The sequence below is a fragment of the Stomoxys calcitrans genome, chromosome 4 (assembly GCF_963082655.1).
Source record: "Stomoxys calcitrans chromosome 4, idStoCalc2.1, whole genome shotgun sequence".
NCBI lineage: Eukaryota > Metazoa > Arthropoda > Insecta > Diptera > Muscidae > Stomoxys > Stomoxys calcitrans.
This window is the reverse complement of record NC_081555.1, coordinates 123,310,739-123,330,398: the sequence shown is the minus strand read 5'-3', so window position 1 is coordinate 123,330,398 and position 19,660 is coordinate 123,310,739. Positions and strand designations below refer to the sequence as shown.

The following is a 19,660-nucleotide window of genomic DNA, read 5'->3' as shown; positions in this document are numbered from 1 at the left end:
GTAAAGTATATATATTCTTGATCGTCATTTTAGGTCGATCTAGCCATGTCCGTCCGTCTGTCTGTCGAAAGCACGCTAACTTTCGAAGGAGTATAGCTAGCCGCTTGAAAATTTTGCACAAATACGTCTTATAAGTGTAGGTCGGTTGGGATTGTAAATGGGCCAAATCGGTCCATGTTTTGATATAGCTGCCATATAAACCGATCTTGGATCGTAACTTATTGAGCTACTAGAGAGCGCAATTTTTATCCGATTTGGATAAAATTTTGCATGAGGTGTTTTTGTTATGACTTCTAATAACTGTGCTAAGTATGATTGAAATCGGTATATAACATGATATAGCAGTCAAATAAACCAATATGGGGCTTTGAATTCTTGAGCCTCTAGAGGGCGCAATTCCTATCCGATTTGGCATGACGTGTTTCGGTATGCCATCCTAAAACTGTGCTAAGTATGGTTCAAACCGGTGCATAACCATATATAGCTGTGATGGCGAAATTCTTATCTAATTTGGCTGAAATTTGGCATGGTTGTCCAATGTAAATTTTGCCCATGAACATTCCACTAAGGAACATGGGCAACTTCACACATATGAATGAGTGCAGTCCGATTCAAGTTTTAAGCTCAATGATAAGGGGACCCCTTTTTATAGTCCGAACGGCGTACCGCAGTGCGACATATCTTTGGAGAAAAGTTTTACATGGCATAGTACCTCACAAATGTTGCCATCATAAGGAGGGGAAAACCACAGCTGAAAGATTTTTCTGATGGTCTCGCCAGGATTCGAACCCAGGCGTTCAGCGTCATTTCTATTTTTTAGTACCTAAATGTACGAACTTTTTAAACCTCGTCAATATTTCGCCCCTGCGCTAGATGTAGATTCAGCAGTTTTTACTAGGTTGTGATGAATCAATCAATAAGACAATATTCATATACATTAATTCCCATATATAATATTTTTAGAAATGTTTTTTTATAAAAAATATTTCTTCAGTGTATGACTAGTTCACTTAACTATCAAAGGCTTAAATTAAACTTAAAATTAGAAAATATAGGTTTAAAACTCCAAACGTCTACGAGCGTTTGGTGGGGGTGCTTTGTGCATTGTAAGAAAGCGATGCAATAGCTCTATACGACAAAGTTCCGTTTTTGCTTTGTCAGATTGATTTCTAGAGGAGGTGTAAACATTAGTGGCTGCAGTTTGCTGGACTCTTGGAACATTCCTTTTCTTGGTGCCAAAGCGAATGCTTTTAGGATTTGATGTTTGATAAGTTTCCATAGTTTTCGTTGGTGTTTTCTCTACAACCTTGGGAATTTCCTTTGCTTTAAACGAAACTGTGGTGCTACCATTTGACATTTGTGGTTTTGAAATCACTTTATCAGAATTCGCAGTATTTTTCTCCAATGGAGTTGATACCGATTTGGTTGCGTTTTCCTGTTTATCTGATTCAGATTTAACTTTAGCCGAAATTTTCGTTGTTTGGTTGCCCTCATTTCCATTCAGCATTGCTAATGAATTTGTTGGAATTGAGTTTTGGGACATTGATGATTTTAATAGTCTGATTTTTAATTTGAGTCGTTCACATGTGCGACAAATTTTTTTTCTGCCAACATCCTCATTAATTTGTGCAGAAGCCGAAGATTCCAAAAAGTCGTTATTTATAGGCGTGACATATTTATCGTCATGTTTGATTCCTTCCGCAGCATCAGAAGTGTTTATGGCTTCTAGAACTATTTTTACTACTTTTACAAACATCAGAAAAATATCTATCATTGATTTTACAACATTACAGTCAGCCTTTTTCTTTAAAGGAGAGTTCTTAGGCAAAACGATACACATTTAAACTTATTTTTTCCACTTAGTGTTTATTGTGCAACTTGCCCACGATTTCACTAGCGAGTGATGACTTTTGCTGCATTGACTTTTATATTTATAGGGATTTTAAGAAACTATGGCGCCCCGTACCTGGAGAACTAAAATGACTTTATGATTTTTGTTGTTGTACGGACTTCGCTAAGGCCATTGGGAAACAACTCCTATAATTCCGGTCATATAATAATAAAATGACCATTAAGCTCTTTCAATGCCATGGCAGTTACTCAGGAATGAATCTATTTTAGAACACTCTTTTGAAATGCAACTGTAGTTGCAACATGATCAGGTAGAATTTTAGTCTGTAAGAAATATAATGCAAGATCTTAGAAACAAAAAAAAAAACCAGTTTAAAGAATGCCAATGGAAGAATAAATTTTTGAGAAAATTTTGGAATTGGCTTTTATTATTGGGTTGCCCAAAAAGTAATTGCGGATTTTTTAAAAGAAAGTAAATGCATTTTTAATAAAACTTAGAATGAACTTTAATCAAATATACTTTTTTTACACTTTTTTTCTAAAGCAAACTAAAAGTAACAGCTGATAACTGACAGAAGAAAGAATGCAATTACAGAGTCACATGCTGTGAAAAAATTTGTCAACGCCGACTATATGAAAAATCCGCAATTACTTTTTGGGCAACCCAATAATTTTAGTTGATGTTGTTTTTCCAATTCAAATACACACAAATTTGTGATTAAAAAAATATTTTTATTTTTCAAAACTTAAACGGCAAAGAAAATTTCTTCAAATTGGCTTAAAAATTTTGTCTAAAATGTCTATGTTTTTTAATTTGTTTAAAAACATGTTTGTGGTGATTTTCTATTCAATGTGAGAAATTTGTTCCTGTTTCTCATCCTATTAATGATTCACCCTTGTTTCTGGTTCGACTTGAACCTTCTTCAGCGGATTTTTTAAATGGATCAATGTGTCTCTATATATCCAATAAAATAGTGTAGGTTGTAAAGCACACTAAAAGACTACTTACTATTGTACAAGTAAAAACTTACTTATCTAGATCAAATTCAATTTATCCATCAATGGTATTAGCAACATACTCAAAAATCTTTTGCAAAAGATACCGCGCATAGAACTCGACAAATGCGATCCATGGTGGAGGGTATATAAGATTCGGCCCGGCCGAACTTAGCACGCTCTTACTTGTTTTCTATTGGTTCAATGTTATACATATGTTAGCATTTTCGCATATTGTATTCGAATCCTGACAAGAAAGTAAAAAATCAGCAAGGAATCCAGTGTTTTTTTTTTATATGTTAGGATACGAAAAGCTTCTTGTACGTGCACCAGAAATCAAATCGAAAGGCCGACTTGGCCCATTCATCACAAATAGAAAAGTTAATCGGATTGACACCTGGCAAATTAGACAGTCAGAGTCTGGTCGAAATTTAGTGCGGTATATGATTTTTTTTTTTTTAAGTGACTGTGACGAGTCTCGTTGCATTTTATTGTTTACGACCGATATGTTGCCTGGTACAGCTTTAAAGCAACTTCCAAAATGTTTTCTCGATAAAAAAGTGTTCAGGTTCGTTGAAAAAACATTAGAGAGCGACCATCGTAGGGCTGGAAAACTATCGATATTCGCTCCATTCGATAGTTTCGAAATTTTTGTTCATAAGTGTCGCAAATTTGTTAAATATATTATAAAATATGTAAAAACGCTTAAATTCACAGAGCTATTAGCTCAATTCCCATGATCATTATTATCAAGAAAATAAAACGGCCAATCATTACAGTTCAAAGCAAGGGTTTGGAGGATTCATGCCAATATTTCAACTTGATTGGCAAATATTGAATTGTGCAAAAAGTTAAACATAAAAAATTGCTTAATATTACAGTACTCGACTGGCTATATCGATGGATATCGTACCTTTTTTTATTTTGTCTTAAATTTGAAGGATTTCTATTTAAAAACGAACGTTTGGCTTATGAATTGTGGAATTGATGCTTAACCCTTAAAAACTAAATTTTACCGATAGTGTCGATAAGGTTAAAATCGATCGATTTTGCGTCAATAAATTAAACTATCTGTACTATAAAAGTCCCATCGACAGTTTGCTAGCTCTAGATCATCGTCAGCCACATTTACCCATACAATCACTTGAGAAGGAAAGTGATGGTATTCAAACGGAACGACTGGATTATTATACCCTCATCCTATAGTGAAGTATATGAAAACAAGTAAAATGGTGTTGAGTTCGGTACGGCCCACCATCATGGATATATTAGTCAATCTATTTATTATAACTCCACTATCATATCCATAGCTATATCTAAACAGGGGCTGGTCTCGATCATATTTTATTCAGGTCCCGAGAACTCATATACAAGTAACAGTTTCAGCGAAATCAGGCAATAAATCCGCTTTTATGGGATAAAGACCCTAAATTGGAAGGTCGGTCTATATGGCACATAAATCTAAATATAGTCTGATCTGAACCATATTTTGGTCGGATGTCGGGAGGCCAAAAAACTCAATATTTCAAATTTCAGCAAAATCGGGTACTGCCAGATCGGTCTATATGACAACTCTATCTAAATATAGTCTGATTTGAACCATATTTGTGTAGGATGTCAGGAGGCTTGAAACAACTGTTCCAAATTTTTGCAAAATCGAACAATAAATGCAGCTTTTATGAACTTCATACTCTTAACCACCGGCATCTGAACCGTCCGATCTGAACCATATTTGGTGACAGACGGACGAATGGGCGGACATGACTAGATCGATTAAGAATCTATGTACTTTATTAGCTCGCAGATCAATATTTTGAGGAGCTACACAGAATGGCTAGAGTAGTACATCCCCATCCTATTGGGGTGCGTATAAAAGCCTCTTCACCTGTTTCACAATGCATTAAATTATTCGATTTCGAAATACATATAACTTTGTAAGAAATTTTCCTCGAAATGTAATTTTTACAGACAATTTTGATGAGACTTTATTTTAAAAATCATTTTCTACGAAATTGTTTTTTATCCAAAGCTTATTCATACCATACACATATATCACAATGTGTGAGTCACTTAGTATCTCACAGAATCTGTCTGCATAAAATCTTTTATAGGGTTTTTCAATAAAAGCGCTACAAAAGTTTTTTTTTTTTAAATAAAACAAAAACGGTTTGGAAATCAATGAAATTCTTTATGCCTGTAAAAGTACGTTCGATGCTATTATGTATGGAACTTGATTTCTTTTGAATGGCCACCTTGAACACATTCGCAGAAGTCCAGAAGCTGAACCCATTTTTCGACAGTTTTCAAGCATAAATCGGCTGATACTGCTGCAATTTCGCGTTCGATATACGTACGTAGTTCATCAATCGTCGCTGGCTTGTAGGCGTAGACCACGGACTTGACGTAGCCCTTCAGGAAATAGTCTAAAAGCGTCAACCGCGGCGGCCAATCGACTAGACTATTTCGTGAGATAACACGTTCTCCAAACTTTATTTCTAATAAATAGATTGTGATATTCGCTGTGTAGCTTCTGGGGCCGTCTTGTTCGAACCACATTTCCTCTAAGTCCATATCATGTAATTGGCGCCCATTCACAGTAACGTGCCGGTCTTGATCATCACGGAAGAATTACGGTCCAATAATGCCGCCAAACAGTAATTTTTTCGGGATGCAATGATGACTCATGGAGTACGTGTGTATTTCTGTCTGACCAATAACGCATGTTTTACTTATTGGCAAAGCCATTCTCTTAGAAATGAGCCTCATCATAGTGCTCTTAACGCTGAGGCCACTGACTCCGACTTTCGGCAGTAAATTTTAATAATTTCGACTCGTTGTTGGCTCGTGTATCTTTCCATCATGAAAAGGCAAACCTTACTGAAGAGCAATGTCAAAAGAGCAGCAAAAAATGTGGCGTCGTTTGCTGTCCCTATCAGTCTTCTTTTGTAGCGTCCCTGTTTTAAAACCCTAAACAACATTTGGATGTTCCTTTATATGATTACCATATCGTCTCGGTCATTTAATGGCATGTCTGTTTGAGAGTATATTTTTCGGGCCTGTACATACTCGTTTTGAAAATCAGATATCGAATTCGTACCTTACTCTTAAAATCTTTTCAGTTGAGTCTCAAATGCTCGGGGATATTTGCCTGACTCCAGTCACTTTCTCCATTCAAATATGTCGACCTGTCTGCCCCATATTGTCCCGGTCGAACTGTATACCTGATTGTGGGGAATTTTTAAAGTCGGGCAGCACAGACACTTAGTGCCATATCAGATTAAATCAGATATGTACTCTTCTTCCTTTCCTTAGAGTCCCATATTGTCTCAATCGGAACAAAAACTTTACACACACACACCTTGTCTTTTGAATAAGATTTCGCAAAAATTCAATGTTTATTGAAAATTTTGTTAAAATTTATTTTTATTAAAAGTTTCAGAATAGATTTTAATAGAAAATTTTGTCAAAATTTCACTTTCATAGAAAACTTCTTCAAAACTATATTTTTAAAAAATTTTGGTCGAAATTTGATTGTCATTCAAAATTTCAACAAAATTTGAAATTTTTGTCAAAATTTGGTCTTCATATAAAATTTTATAGAAATAAATTTTTTATACCCTCCACCATAGGATGGGGGTACACTAATTTCGTCATTCCGTTTGTAACACATCGAAATATTGATTTGAGACCCAACAAAGTATATATATGCTTGACCATCTTGACATTCTGAGTCGATTTAGCCACGTCGGCCGTCCGTCTGTCTGTCTGTCGAAAGCACGCTAACTTTCGAAGAAGTAAAGCTAGGTACTTGCAATTTTTAAATACTTCTTGTTAGTGCAGGTCGGTTGGGATTGTAAATGGGCCAAATCGGTCCATATTTTCGTATAGCTGCCATATAAACAGATATCGGATCTTGACTTCTTGAGCCTCTAGAGGGTGCAATTCTTATCCGATTTAGCTTAAACTTTACACGAAGTGTTTTATTTTGACTTCCAACCACTCTGCCAAGTATGGCGGTTCAAAACGTGATATAGCTTCCATATAAATCGATCTCGGATCTTAACATCTAGAGCCGCTAGAGGACGCAATTATTATTCGATTTGGCTGAAAATTTGCATGAATTGTATTGGTTTTTGATCATCAACAACTGTGCAAAGGATGGTCGAAATGGGTTCATAACCTGATATAGCTCCCATATAAACCGATTTAGGATCTTGACTTCTTGAGCCGCTAGAGGGCGCAATTAATATCCGATTTGCCTGAAATTTTGAATGAAGTATTTTTTTCTAACTTCTAGCAACTGCGCCAAGTATAGTTCAAATCGGTTCGCAGCCTAATAGCGACCATAAAATCCGATCTCAGATCTTGACTTCGTGATCCCATAGAGGGCGCAATTATTATCTGATTTGGCTGACATTTTGCATACGGTGTTTTGGTTTGACCATCAACAACTGCGTCAAGTATGGCCCGAATCGGTTCACAACCTTTCATAGTTCCAATATAAACCGATCTCGGAACTTGATACCGTGAGCCTCCAGAGAGCGAAATTATCCGGTTTGACTGAAATTTTGCACAACGACTTCTTGTATGATCTTTAAAAAACGTGAATTGGTTTATAACCTGATAAAGCTTCCTTATAAACTGATCTCTCAATTTAATTTCTTGAAACACTATAGGGCGCAATTTTTATCTGATTTGCACAATGAATTCCACTTTGGTCTCCAACGGCCAAACCAAGTATAATACCAATCGGGTAATAAGTTGGTATAGCTGAAATAGCATTGCAATTCTTATCCATTAACCTTTGTTATATACAAATTGTTCGAAAATTGATTTTCAGAAAAATGTATGTCGATGATATCATAAAAAATTGTTATATGCTTTTTAAAATAAGTATTTAAATATTGTATTTTATTGTTATGTAAAAGTTTTTATAGATAGTTATTTCTTAAAAATAATCCTTCATTTATAACGTTACCTAATATTGTCTTCTTCCATCTCTCTTTTAGTCCCTGGCCATGGATAGCGACCAAACGGTACGTCCGGTACCGGCACCGCGGCGTCTCTATCCGGAATTGCGTAAAAGTGAATATGAAAATGTTGCCGTAGAACTTATCAATAAAAATCTCAACATTAAATCGGAAAATCTTCAGAATAATGTCAACAACAATGAGAAGGTACCAAACAACAAGGTGTTCCTATTGTATCCCACCCTGCCCGATGATGAGGATATAACGCCTACCAATTATAATCACAAGTCGATATTAACGCAGACCAATGATTTATATGGGCCAAATGCTAATGAGAATGTTCCCATTTACGCTACACCAAAACCAGCGCCGCGTCCAAGAAAACCACAAAACAATGAAATCCAAGCATATGAAAACACAGTCATTGTATCGTCACCGGGAACATCGTCACAACAGCATTCACAACAACAAACTCTAAATGTCTTGGATAGTTCGAAGGGTGCCATTAATAAGACACCAAATGCCTCACCCATACAGGTTGCGAGGCGTGCACCTGAATTGCCACCGAAAACCTACTTGAATTCCGATCGTGAAATGGAACGCCACCGTAGTTATTCCATATCGAGCGAAATCTCAACCACAAGCAGTAGCTTTAATATCACCCCTCCTGAATTGAAGGATACAAATTTCAAGCGTGATAAGCTGAACAAGTCGTCGATGAGTTACCGGTCATCGAACTCCTCACTGACCGATTCCATTGAGAGCTCGGACAACAGCAAATACAAGTCACCATCTCCAGGGTATGTAAAGGGCGATAATGACAATGAAAGCAATGACTTAAATGAAATTTCCGATCATTCCCATGATGATAATAATGACGATGATGATGTGGATGGTGAGGCAATTGGGATTGTAGAAGAAGACTGTATTCCAAATGCCATTGTGGACAGTGATAAGTAAAATACGATTTGTTTTTAATCTCACACCTTTGTTCTTTGGCAAGCATGCTCTTTGGGTTAATATGTTAAAGGAACACACAATACTGTTAATAACTCCATTTGGTTTAGATCAATTTGGGTTAAGAGACTAAAACTAAAACTAGAAGTAGATATTTTGAACATAACATCGGGCTACTAAAATTTTGTAAAATTTGGTTTATGGTGATATAAGGAATAGCAAAAATTTGTAAAATTTCATTGAAAGCAGCACTGTAATTTAAATGTAGCGAATATTTTTTTAAAATTAAGATAATTTTAATACACTTCGGGGTTCGTTACAAGCAAGAAAATATTTTTTTTGTATTGAATGATATTGCATTAATTACACATTTTACTGAATTACTCTAAAAAATTTTTTGGACCTGTGTGCTGGTGTCACTGGTGGTATGACGATACGAATCGAATCGTTCCATTTGTAACACCTCGAAATGTTGATCTGCGACCCCATTAAATATATATATTATTGATCATATTGACTTTCTAAGTCGATCTATCCATGTTAGTCTGTCCCTCTGTCCGTCTCTGGAAATTACGACAGCGGTCGACCGCGTAAAGCTAGCTGCTCGAAATCTTGCACAGATAGTACTTTTTGTTGATGTAGGTCTTTGGGAAATGCAAATAGGCCACATCGGTTCTGATTTTGATATAGCTTCCATATAAAGTGGTCATTCCATTTGTCTTCCTGAGCTCTTAGAAGCCGCAATTATTATGAAGACGAGCTGAAACTTGGCAAGTAGTATTGTTACGACTTCCAACAATCACGTCAAGTATGGATCAAATAGGTCTATAACCTGAAATGGCTCCCATATAAACCGATCCCCCGATTTGACATTTTGAGCTCGTAGAATTTTCAATTATTATCCGATCGGGCTGAAATTTCGTAAGTAGTGTTCAGTTATGGTTTCAAACAAAATTCGGTGCATAACCTGATATAGCTCCCATACAAAACGATCTCCCGATTTGACTTCTTGAGATCCTAGAAGCTGCAATGTTTATCCACTTAGTTTTCTATTACGACTTCCAGCAACCGTGCCAAGTATGGTCCAAAACGGTGTATAACCTTAAATAGCTCCCATATAAACCAATCTGCCTATTTGACATCTTGAGCCTCTGTAAACCGGAATTGTTGTTCGATTTGGAAGAAATTTTGCTTGTAATGTTTTATTATAGCTTCGGTATGTATTGTCCAAATCGGACAATAAATTGATAATGCTCCCATATAAAACAATCTTCCGATAAGTCTACGTGTTTATGATGGTAGGTTTGTTATGTTTCGACCCAGCCTAGCTTAGCACATATTTACTTGTCATTCCTATAGTCTTTGGATAAGTCGGTTCTAAAATTGTTATGGGGGTGCTGAGTACAAATGGCGAAAAAATTGGAACTAAGTCCACTACTTTTTACCTGTTGATCTGAACGGTAGAGGTTGACATAGGCTTTCAGGAAAATGGCGTTTTTGGTCTTTATCTTTTATACTGGGTGAGATACAGGATGTCAAAGTTACTCCCGATTTTAACTATTTTTGCTCTGAAACCCATATTTTTAATCCAATTTTTCTAAAATTTGGCAAGAGATTTTAAAACCGAGTTTAGTGAAGTCTCAATGGAATTTAGAGTAGATGGAATCCATGTTGGGAAATGTTTTATACATGTGTAATGGTGATGGTGACACAGCAAAAAACGTGGAAAATTTGACTTTTTTTAACCGGTTACATAAAATCGGATACAACAGAGTTATTATTTTCATGATCATTTTTGTACAATGAGCATTTTATTAAACATACTGATCTTTATATATAAAAATGCATTTGTGTTTTTTGTAGACTCGGAAACGGCCAAAATGATTTCCTTAAAATTTTCACAGATTGTGTAGGTTGGTCCGGAAGGGGCAATAACCCTCCTCCTCCGCTACGCCAACAGAACCGCCAAAAATCAAAAGCAGACCGATCGGGAAAATGTGGGGCTTAAATGAAAGGTATTAAGGATTAGAGTACGAATATGATCATAAAAATTGGGTCAAGGTACCAAGAGGCCGTCCCAAGCCCAAAACTGCCCCAAAAGTACCGACTAAAATCGAAAGTTGACATATCGGGACAAAATGGGACTCAAATGAAAAGTATTTGGGAGTAGAATACAAATGTGATGATGAAAATTGTGTTCAAGTTCCTAGGTAGCCACCCCGAGCCCAAAACCTCCCCAAAAGTACCGCTCAAAATCAAAACCGATCGAGACAATATGGGACTCAAATAAAAGGTATTCGGGAGCAGAGTACGAATATTATATTAAAAATTCAAGCTCAAAAGCACCTCAAATAGGCATTATGGACCGTCATACCAATACGGGACTTATCTGAAAATTATTCGGGAGTAGATAACCAGTATGACGTAAAATATTAGCGCCAAGTTATGGGGGCCGCCCGATCATGGCAATATGGGTTTCAATTGAAAGGTACTTGGGAGAAAATTACGAATACGAAATTAAAATTCGTGTCGAAGTATCCATGTTAAGGTAAACTCACCAGTTTTGACAAAGTGAAAGTGATAGATATTTTCAAGTAGAGTGCGAACCTAATACATAAATTTCAACATAAATGCCAGGCCCTTCTGGTGGCGCTCTACCCCGGCCTCAAAAATGGTACTGGGGAATTATATATGGTACATATGTTAATGGAAGCGCAGCAAAGTGGGCCGGGGTTAGTTAGTCTATTATATAAAAATTAAAGTTTGGCACTTTGATTTCGTATATGTTCAAAAACGATTGAACCAATTTTCATGAAATTTTCACAGATGGTTGCGTTTGGTTTTGATAGCCAAAGAGGGTGGACAATCATCCTTGCCTTAAATTTTCGAAAACTCTAGATCACAGAGTTTTGTGTATTGATTTAAACGAAATTCTGTATTCTCAATATGGTAACCCAAAAAAATAATATATGGGTGCCTTTTATGGCTGGTCAATGAACTATATTTACGTTATTTCTCCCAAAGGGGTCAAATAATCTGGGGGACGCCTCACCCCAAAACCCACCTAAAGGGACATGTTTACCTATTGGAATACAAACAAGGGTATCAAGTGAAAGGTTTTTATAAGTAGTGTATGAACTTGATATAAAAATCTGACCTTAAGTGTCGAGGGCCCAGCCCACCTCCAAAAAAACCGCCTTAAAAATGTCATGTTTACCGATTGGGGCAATATGGGTATCAAATGAACGGTAATTGGAAATGGAGTACGAATCTGATATACAATTTTATGTTTATGTCCAAACGGACATATTTAACGATTAGACATATGGGACACATGGGAATATGGGTAACAAATGAAAGGTATTTGTAATTAATTTATAACTCACATATAATCCTTCCCCCTTAACTGGGATACAATGTCTTAGGGAGAAGACTACGAGATAACATGAGACTTGAATGAAAATTCTCTGACATTAGGTATGAATCTGATATTAATATTAGGGACCAATCACAGGACATGTTTATCTCGTCAAAAAAAAGGGGCTCGAATAAACGTTCAAATGAAAGGTCTATGAGAGTAGAGTAAGAATTTGATATCCAAATTTAGGACCAATATCAGGCGAACGCCCAACCCAAAAAAAAAACGAAGGGCGACCGCGACATGCGGTCCGGACAAAATAGGACTGCAATAAAAGGACCTGGAAGTAGAGTACAAATTTTGCCTTCTAACTAGGGTTAACATAGGAAGAACCTGTGGATCTTTGGGTTGATCCACCTGTTGTATCTCATGTGGTAGCTTTTGTGGTGTGACTTTGAAAATAGATAACAGATATATCAAAAAGCAATCTAAGGGTGGGGTTTATATAAATATCTTATTATTTACTATCGTAATTGCTTCACATTAAGACTTTTCATAAAAAATTGGTTGACATTTAATTTTTTTTTTAGTTTTGAAAATGTTGAAGTTTAATTTTTTATAGAAAACTTTGTTGAATCTTGGCGATTTTTTCCTGTTTACTATCTAGCAAGATTCAACTAAATATTTCTTGATGTTAGTAATTATATCATCTGAAAATTATAATGACACATGTACCTTAAAGTAAATTCTTATATAATCTTCGTAAAGTTAAAGATTTTCATAAACTTCCTATTTAACGTATGTAAATTTAAACGAAATATCTAAGTATAAAGTTGATGAAAATAGAGTGGAACTTCCATCACTCATGCGGAAGATGTCATATAACATTTCCGACCACATAAGGTACATGCATGTACCCATTACTTCCATACACTTATTACACTTATAAAGTTCAATCACATCTTCCTGCTCCCCCTTTAGATTTTGAAAATAGAAACTGACATATATTTATAGCAAACATCAACATATCACGCAAGCGCTTCTTTCACTCTAGCCATTGACAACAGATGCTGGAAATGATCTTGAAAATTAACATCATATTTTATTTACTGCAATGCATGCACCCCAAAGGGCACGCGTTAAATATCAAACAACAACTGTTTGCCATTGACACCCAAGATACACCTCTTGTTGATATGGAAGCAATGGAGGAACGGACAGTGTTTTCAATGCACAGTCGCAGTTTTTAAATGCCACAAAAATAGATAATTTAGTGTACATACCGAGTGTATAAAAAATTGCCTTATACTCCATTAATGTTGCGAAATTCATACATTTAGGTACTTTAAAGTGAAAAATGGAACGAACTTGTTATACCCTACACCACTACTGTGCTACAGGATATTATAAGTTAGTGCATTTGTTTGTAACATTCAGAAGGAAGAGAGCTAGACCCACTGATAATTATGCCGATCCGTCTGTCTGTCTGGCCATGTTAATGTGTACCAAGTACAGGTCGCAATCTTCTTCCGATTATTTTAAGGATGAAGGTTTATTTTTGGCCTAGAGAAGAAGCCTATTCAAATAGAAAGACATCGATTCGTCCGGTTTGACTAATATTGAAATAATGTGGTCATTTGTTATCCGATCCTCACATGGAAGATGCTCCTTTGATTCTTCACATAAATGGTGTATTTTCATTGTTTTCAGTGTGGAGCCTTTGTCAGCGCATTTATCAATCAATCTTCAAAACTTTGCACAATGTCTTTTCCTATGATATCACCTATGTTTACAGTTTTTGATCGAATTCATTTCAGATTTAGATATAGTTCCCATATACATGTTCGTCCGATTTTGCGTAATATTACAACAATGTGGTCATTTGTTAACCGATTCTCTCAAAATTTCATACGTATAATTCTCTATGACTCTGGAAAATAATGTTGAATTGTAGTAAAATTGTTTCGGATTTAGATATAGCTTCCAAATAAAGGGTGATCTTTTAGCTATTTTCTTTTTGGCAACACTGGTTTAAACGCACGTTCCGTGTTTTGTTTCACTGTCAAACATCTTCAGTTTGGTCTATAATTTAATCATGAATTGTCTTATTAACAAACAATGCTTGCTAATTATTGAATTTTATTATCAAAATGCATGCTCTGTTAAGAAAGTTCATCGCGCTCTTCTTCCATTTAGCGTTGAAGTTAATTTTTGGTTCAATGAGTACGTAAATAAGCAAAATTTTCGATTTTGGAAGCATTACAAGAGCTACCCCATGCATCCAAAAAAGTCACAGTTTGGTGCGGTTTATGGGCTGGTGCCATCATTGGATCGTACTTCTTCAAAGATGATGCAAATCCTAAGGTAACTGTGAATGGCGAGCGCTATCGTGAGATGATATCCAACGTTTTTACGCCCAAAATGGAAGAGCTTTACTTGCATGACATGTGGTTTCCACAAACAATGGACATGTTGAGAGGCGAGTTCGATGAACATTTTATTTTACGTTCGGGACCGGTCCATTGGCCGTCTAGATCGTGCGATTTAACGCCTTTAGACTATTTTTTATAGAGCTATGTACAAGCTCATTTCTATACCGTGAGATACCGGCCGAAATGTTGGAAAGAGTATGCCAAAATTGGATTAAGTGGATGGACGATTTGAGGCGCAGTCATGGTCAACATTTGCCTGAAATAATCTTCAAACATTAAATTATATGGACCGTACTATGGATTCAAATAGAGATTTCATGCATTTTTCTGAATTTTATGTCTTTTCTTTTTTTTTTTTGAAAAAATTTTCTAAAGCTCTTAAAAAATCGCCCTTTATGTATTCATCCGATTTTGAATAATATTGCAATTATGTAGTACCTTTCAACCGATCTTCTCTAATGAGTGTTGAGGTTTTAGATGATTTTAAAATCAGGCATAAAACTTAAAATCGAACCACAATTGCGTTCGTAAATAGCAAAATACAAAACTAAAAGCTGAATATCTCCAAAACCAGTGGAGATATTATGTGCCTCAAGCTAACTTTTGTAGGGATTTGTGGCACTATCCAGCAAAAATAGAATTTTGAAAATCGGATCACAAATGAAGATTTGGCAGCCCAACAATCAACAATTTACCGAGGTGACCAATTTTAGGGGCCTGCGAAGAGGCGCCCGGATCCCCTAGGGCTTTGAAATTTGCTTTGGTAACAGTATGGGAACTAAATGAAGAGTATTTGGGGAATAGTATTTCGTCCTTATTCACAAAACTTTATGAAGCCTTAAAATAGGTGACAGTTCTATAATGGAAATATGTCAAAGCCGTTACGGCCTGGAAACTACTGGTTTTAACGAAACCGATTATCCAAACCCCCTAAACAGGTAAACATTCCGATCATATGGAATTAATATTTAAGGTTTTTGGATACTGTCAGTTTCGTATCCAAAAACCTTAAATATTAATTCCATATGATCGGAATGTTTACCTGTTTAGGGGGTTTGGATAATCGGTTTCGTTAAAACCAGTATGCATGTCATCTCTATCTGGCCAGCTTTTATGGTGCATATATTAATCGAGAATAAGAGGCTAATAAATATAATATACAAATCGAACGTTTGCCGTAAGGTAAAACTCTTGAAAAATAGAGTGAAAAGATTGAGGAACATTTTGGAGTGGGCCCGATTCAACTAGTGAGTTATAACAAGTAAAAACTTGTTATGATCGGTCATGCCGAACTTGCCCACCACCAAGCATATATTAATCATCCTATTTTATTATTACTCCAATGCCGTATCCATAGTTATATCCATATATGGGCTGGTCTGAATCATATTTTATTCGGGTCCCGAGAACTCTTATAAAAATCAACGTCTCAACACAATTAGGCAATAAATCCGATCTGAATCTTATTAAGGTTAGACGGCAGGAGGCTTAAAACAACTCTGATATTTTAGCGAAATCGGGCAATAAAATTCGCTTTTTATAAGACAAAGACCCAAAATTGGAAGATCGGTCTATACAGCAGCCATTTCTAAGTATTAGTACTGGCAAAATATCGATGGCACTTTCGATACTATCGATATTTAATTTTTGACTGAATTTCGATTGAACATTTTCCGATGGATACTATCGCAAAAGTTAATTTGTTTGCAAAACTGAATGTATTCTTTAAAATGCATTGCGCCTATAGAGGGCGCAATTTTTATCCGATTAGGCTAACATTTTGTACAATGATTTCTCTCGAGACTTCCAACTGATTTTATTATCCTTGGTTTTATTTGGTCTGTGCATTGGTATTGGTTCTATAAAAATCGATCTCCTGATTTTTACTTCTCATTTTCGTTTAAAATGTAGGTGATGGTATCGATGCTACCGATATTTATTATTAAAACTATCGAAAATATCGAATGTTGCGATTATCGATAGTTTGCCAACTCTACTAAATATGGCCCGATCTGGACTATATTTGGCACAAAGTCGGGAATCTTAATGTACCTTACTACTTCAAATTCCAGCGAAAACCGAAAATTAATGCGTCTTTTACGGGCTTTAGACCCTATGTCGGAAGGTCGGTCAATATAGCAACTATATCTAAATATGATCCGATATGGAACATATTCTTGTCGTATGATGGGAAATTTAAAACAACTCACTGTTTCAAATTTCGAAATCGGATGATAGATTCGGCTTTTATCGGTTTTAGACCCTAAATCGTCATATTGGTCTATATGACTGGTATATCTAAATATGGTCCGATCTGGCCCATATTTGGATTAAAAGGCATGAGGCTTAAAACAACTCACTGTATACAATTTTAGCCAAATCCTATTAAAAACTCGTCTTTTTGGCCTTTATACCCTTTTTCGGAGGATCGGTTAATATGGAAGCTATTAGTTGCTGATTTTTCATATAGTCGGCGTTGACAAATTTTAAGCATTAATTGCATCGTCATGTATCTGAGCGTGAGATAGGAGAGAAGTTAAATATACCAAAATCAACCGTTCATTATCACATAAAAAGTCTTGGAGTGGTGAAAGACTCTAGACCGCACACATCTTTGGTCACTCGCCAAAAACTGAGTGAGCTTGGCTGGGAACTTTTGATGCATCCACCATATAGCCCTGACCTTGCACCATCAGACTACCATTTATTTCGATCTTTGCAGAACTCCTTAAATGGTAAAACTTTCGGCAATGATGAGGCTATAAAATCGCACCAGGCGAACGGACATAGTTAAATCGTCTTAGAATTTAACGGCGATCAGAAAAATATGCACTTTTTTGGATCACAAATGATTACTTCGATGTGCTTTGCAAGCGGAATGACTAAATGAATAAGAGGTCATACAAGAACTACAAGTACAAATAGCGTCTTTACATAGCATCACATCACACCCAACACCAAGAGCCCGTCCCCCTTACACTTATTCTCAAAAACTGATGATGTCGGTAGTTGGGTGAATCGATGTAGGTTTGGTTTCTAACTTGATACTGATATTCGTATTTGGGGCCTAGTGACTAGAGCGAACGTCGTACTAAACACTACATTTTCCATAAATTTCCCAAATACTTAATTTCTCATTAAGAAACACGGGATACTTCTCTCATATCAATGAGTCCGAACGGCGTGCCGCATTGCGACATTACTTGGTAGTTAAGTTTTAACATGGCAGGATACCTTACAAATGTAGGTATCCTGCCATAACTACAGCTGAAAATTTTTCTGATGTTCGCGGCGGGATGTGAACCCAGGCGCTCGGCGTCATAGGCGGACATGCTAACCTCTGCGCCACGGTGGCATCCGGAGCGAACGTCATACCGAAAAAAACCCCAACGTATGTTCTACATATCTGTCAGGACTATATGGGACTCTAATGAAAAGTATTTGGGAGCAGAATATGAATCTGATATTTTTATTTTTGTGTGCAGTATCAGTCTTTCCCTTTTCCCCAAACAAATCCCTTGGGAATCAATTTGGACAATATTAGGAGTATAGTATGAATCTGAAATCAAAACCATGTGAACAAGATTGCCTGCGAAGATAATAAAAGAAGACACGGTTAATCCATTTCTAAGACGATAAGACGATTTCGATATCTGACAAGGTCAAATACTTAGGTGTGATCTTGGACAGGAAACAGAATTGGAAGTGTCACATTCAGGAGCGTACTGAGAAGGCTCACAGATATTGGGCACTATGTAGACGGGCCGTAGGCTCAAAATGGGGCCTAAATCCGAGGATAGCCTAGTGGCGCTACAGGAGCATGGTAAGACCAATACTAAGTTATGCCTCAGTAGTTTGGTGGACTGCTATGGAGAAAAAGTGAAACATAAGGACCATATAACAGGTTCAGAGAACATGTTGTCTTGGCATAGGCGGAGCGATGAGGACCACGCCCACTAGGGCACTGGAGACTATTTTAGATATCCGACCCATTGACATACAGATTAAGTGTGAGGCAGCCACTGCGGCTATAAGACTTAAGACGATGGGAGAATGGATTGAGGATGGGAGCAGTTCATACGATCGCGGTATAATCGAGGAGACGATAGGAATCCTGGAAGGTAGGGAAGAGGTTTCCGATCGGATACCTGAGATGAACCTTGAAGTCGAGTTCGAGGCACTGCTGCCATCGGCACAGTCTTAGATTGCGCGAACCTTAGTATTGCCATTTGGAAGATCATGTTATACGGATGGATCAAAGCTAGAGAACAGAGTGGGCTTGGGGGCCGATATTGAGAACCCAGGGACTGAGATCTGTTTTAAACTGCCTGACCATAATACGGTCCTGCAGGCGAAGATCCGGGCGATCACGAAATGCGTGATGTGGTGCTAGCGCGAGGACGTCAAGTGTGAACATCTTTAGGGACAGTAAAATTGCCATAAGGGCAATAACAACCAGGACGGTAAGGTTACGTATAGTCTTCCAGTGTAAGAAGGAGATTAACGCCTTTTCTGAGGATGGCAAAATCGGCATCGTTTGGGTGCCGGGCCATAACGGAGTAAGGGAAATGAAAGGGCAGACGGTTTGGCGGTGAGAGCCAGAGAACTGCCATCAATAAACTTGATTACCCGAAGCCTTTCGGGTCGACGCAGTCCGAGTTAAGGGAGTGGACGATGAATGCCCATGCAGCATTGTGGAACAGCGAAACGGTCGGTAGGACGGCGAAAATCCTATGGGGGGATCCAGATCGAGAGAAGACGAGGCTATTACTGAAAGGAAGCAAGAAAGAGGTCAGTATAGTTATTGGTATCAAAACGGGACACATAGGACTACGAGCTCACTTATGTAAAATCGGTGCGGCAAGTGATGGCATGTGTAGGGTATGTGGGGAAGATGATGAGACGTTGGAGCGTCTAACAAATACCGGCACTTAGGTGCAGACACAATACCAGACATGAACCAACTAAGGGGAGTGGTGTTGAACACTATTAAGGATTTTGTAAGTTGCACGGAATTCCTAACTTAAAATGTTCTTTTTAGAGGTTACTTTATAGTTTTTAGAGCGCACAACAAGCCTTTTACTGGCTTAGTTGTA

At 37.0% G+C, this 19,660-nt stretch overlaps 1 protein-coding gene across 6 annotated transcripts in view; it reads left to right on the top strand.

Annotated features, from left to right (window-relative positions):
• LOC106095980 (uncharacterized) overlaps nt 1-19,660 on the top strand; it is a 108,398-nt gene that overhangs the window by 72,944 nt on the left and 15,794 nt on the right. For 4 of the 6 annotated variants that reach the window (XM_059366924.1, XM_059366922.1, XM_059366925.1 and 1 more), the window contains one exon: nt 7,857-8,773. In XM_059366924.1, coding sequence (XP_059222907.1) covers nt 7,866-8,773 — 908 coding nt within the window. In that variant the 5' untranslated portion in view covers nt 7,857-7,865. The remainder of the gene's footprint in view (nt 1-7,856; nt 8,774-19,660) is intronic. The other 2 variants (XM_059366927.1, XM_059366926.1) reach the window with 1 other exon arrangement.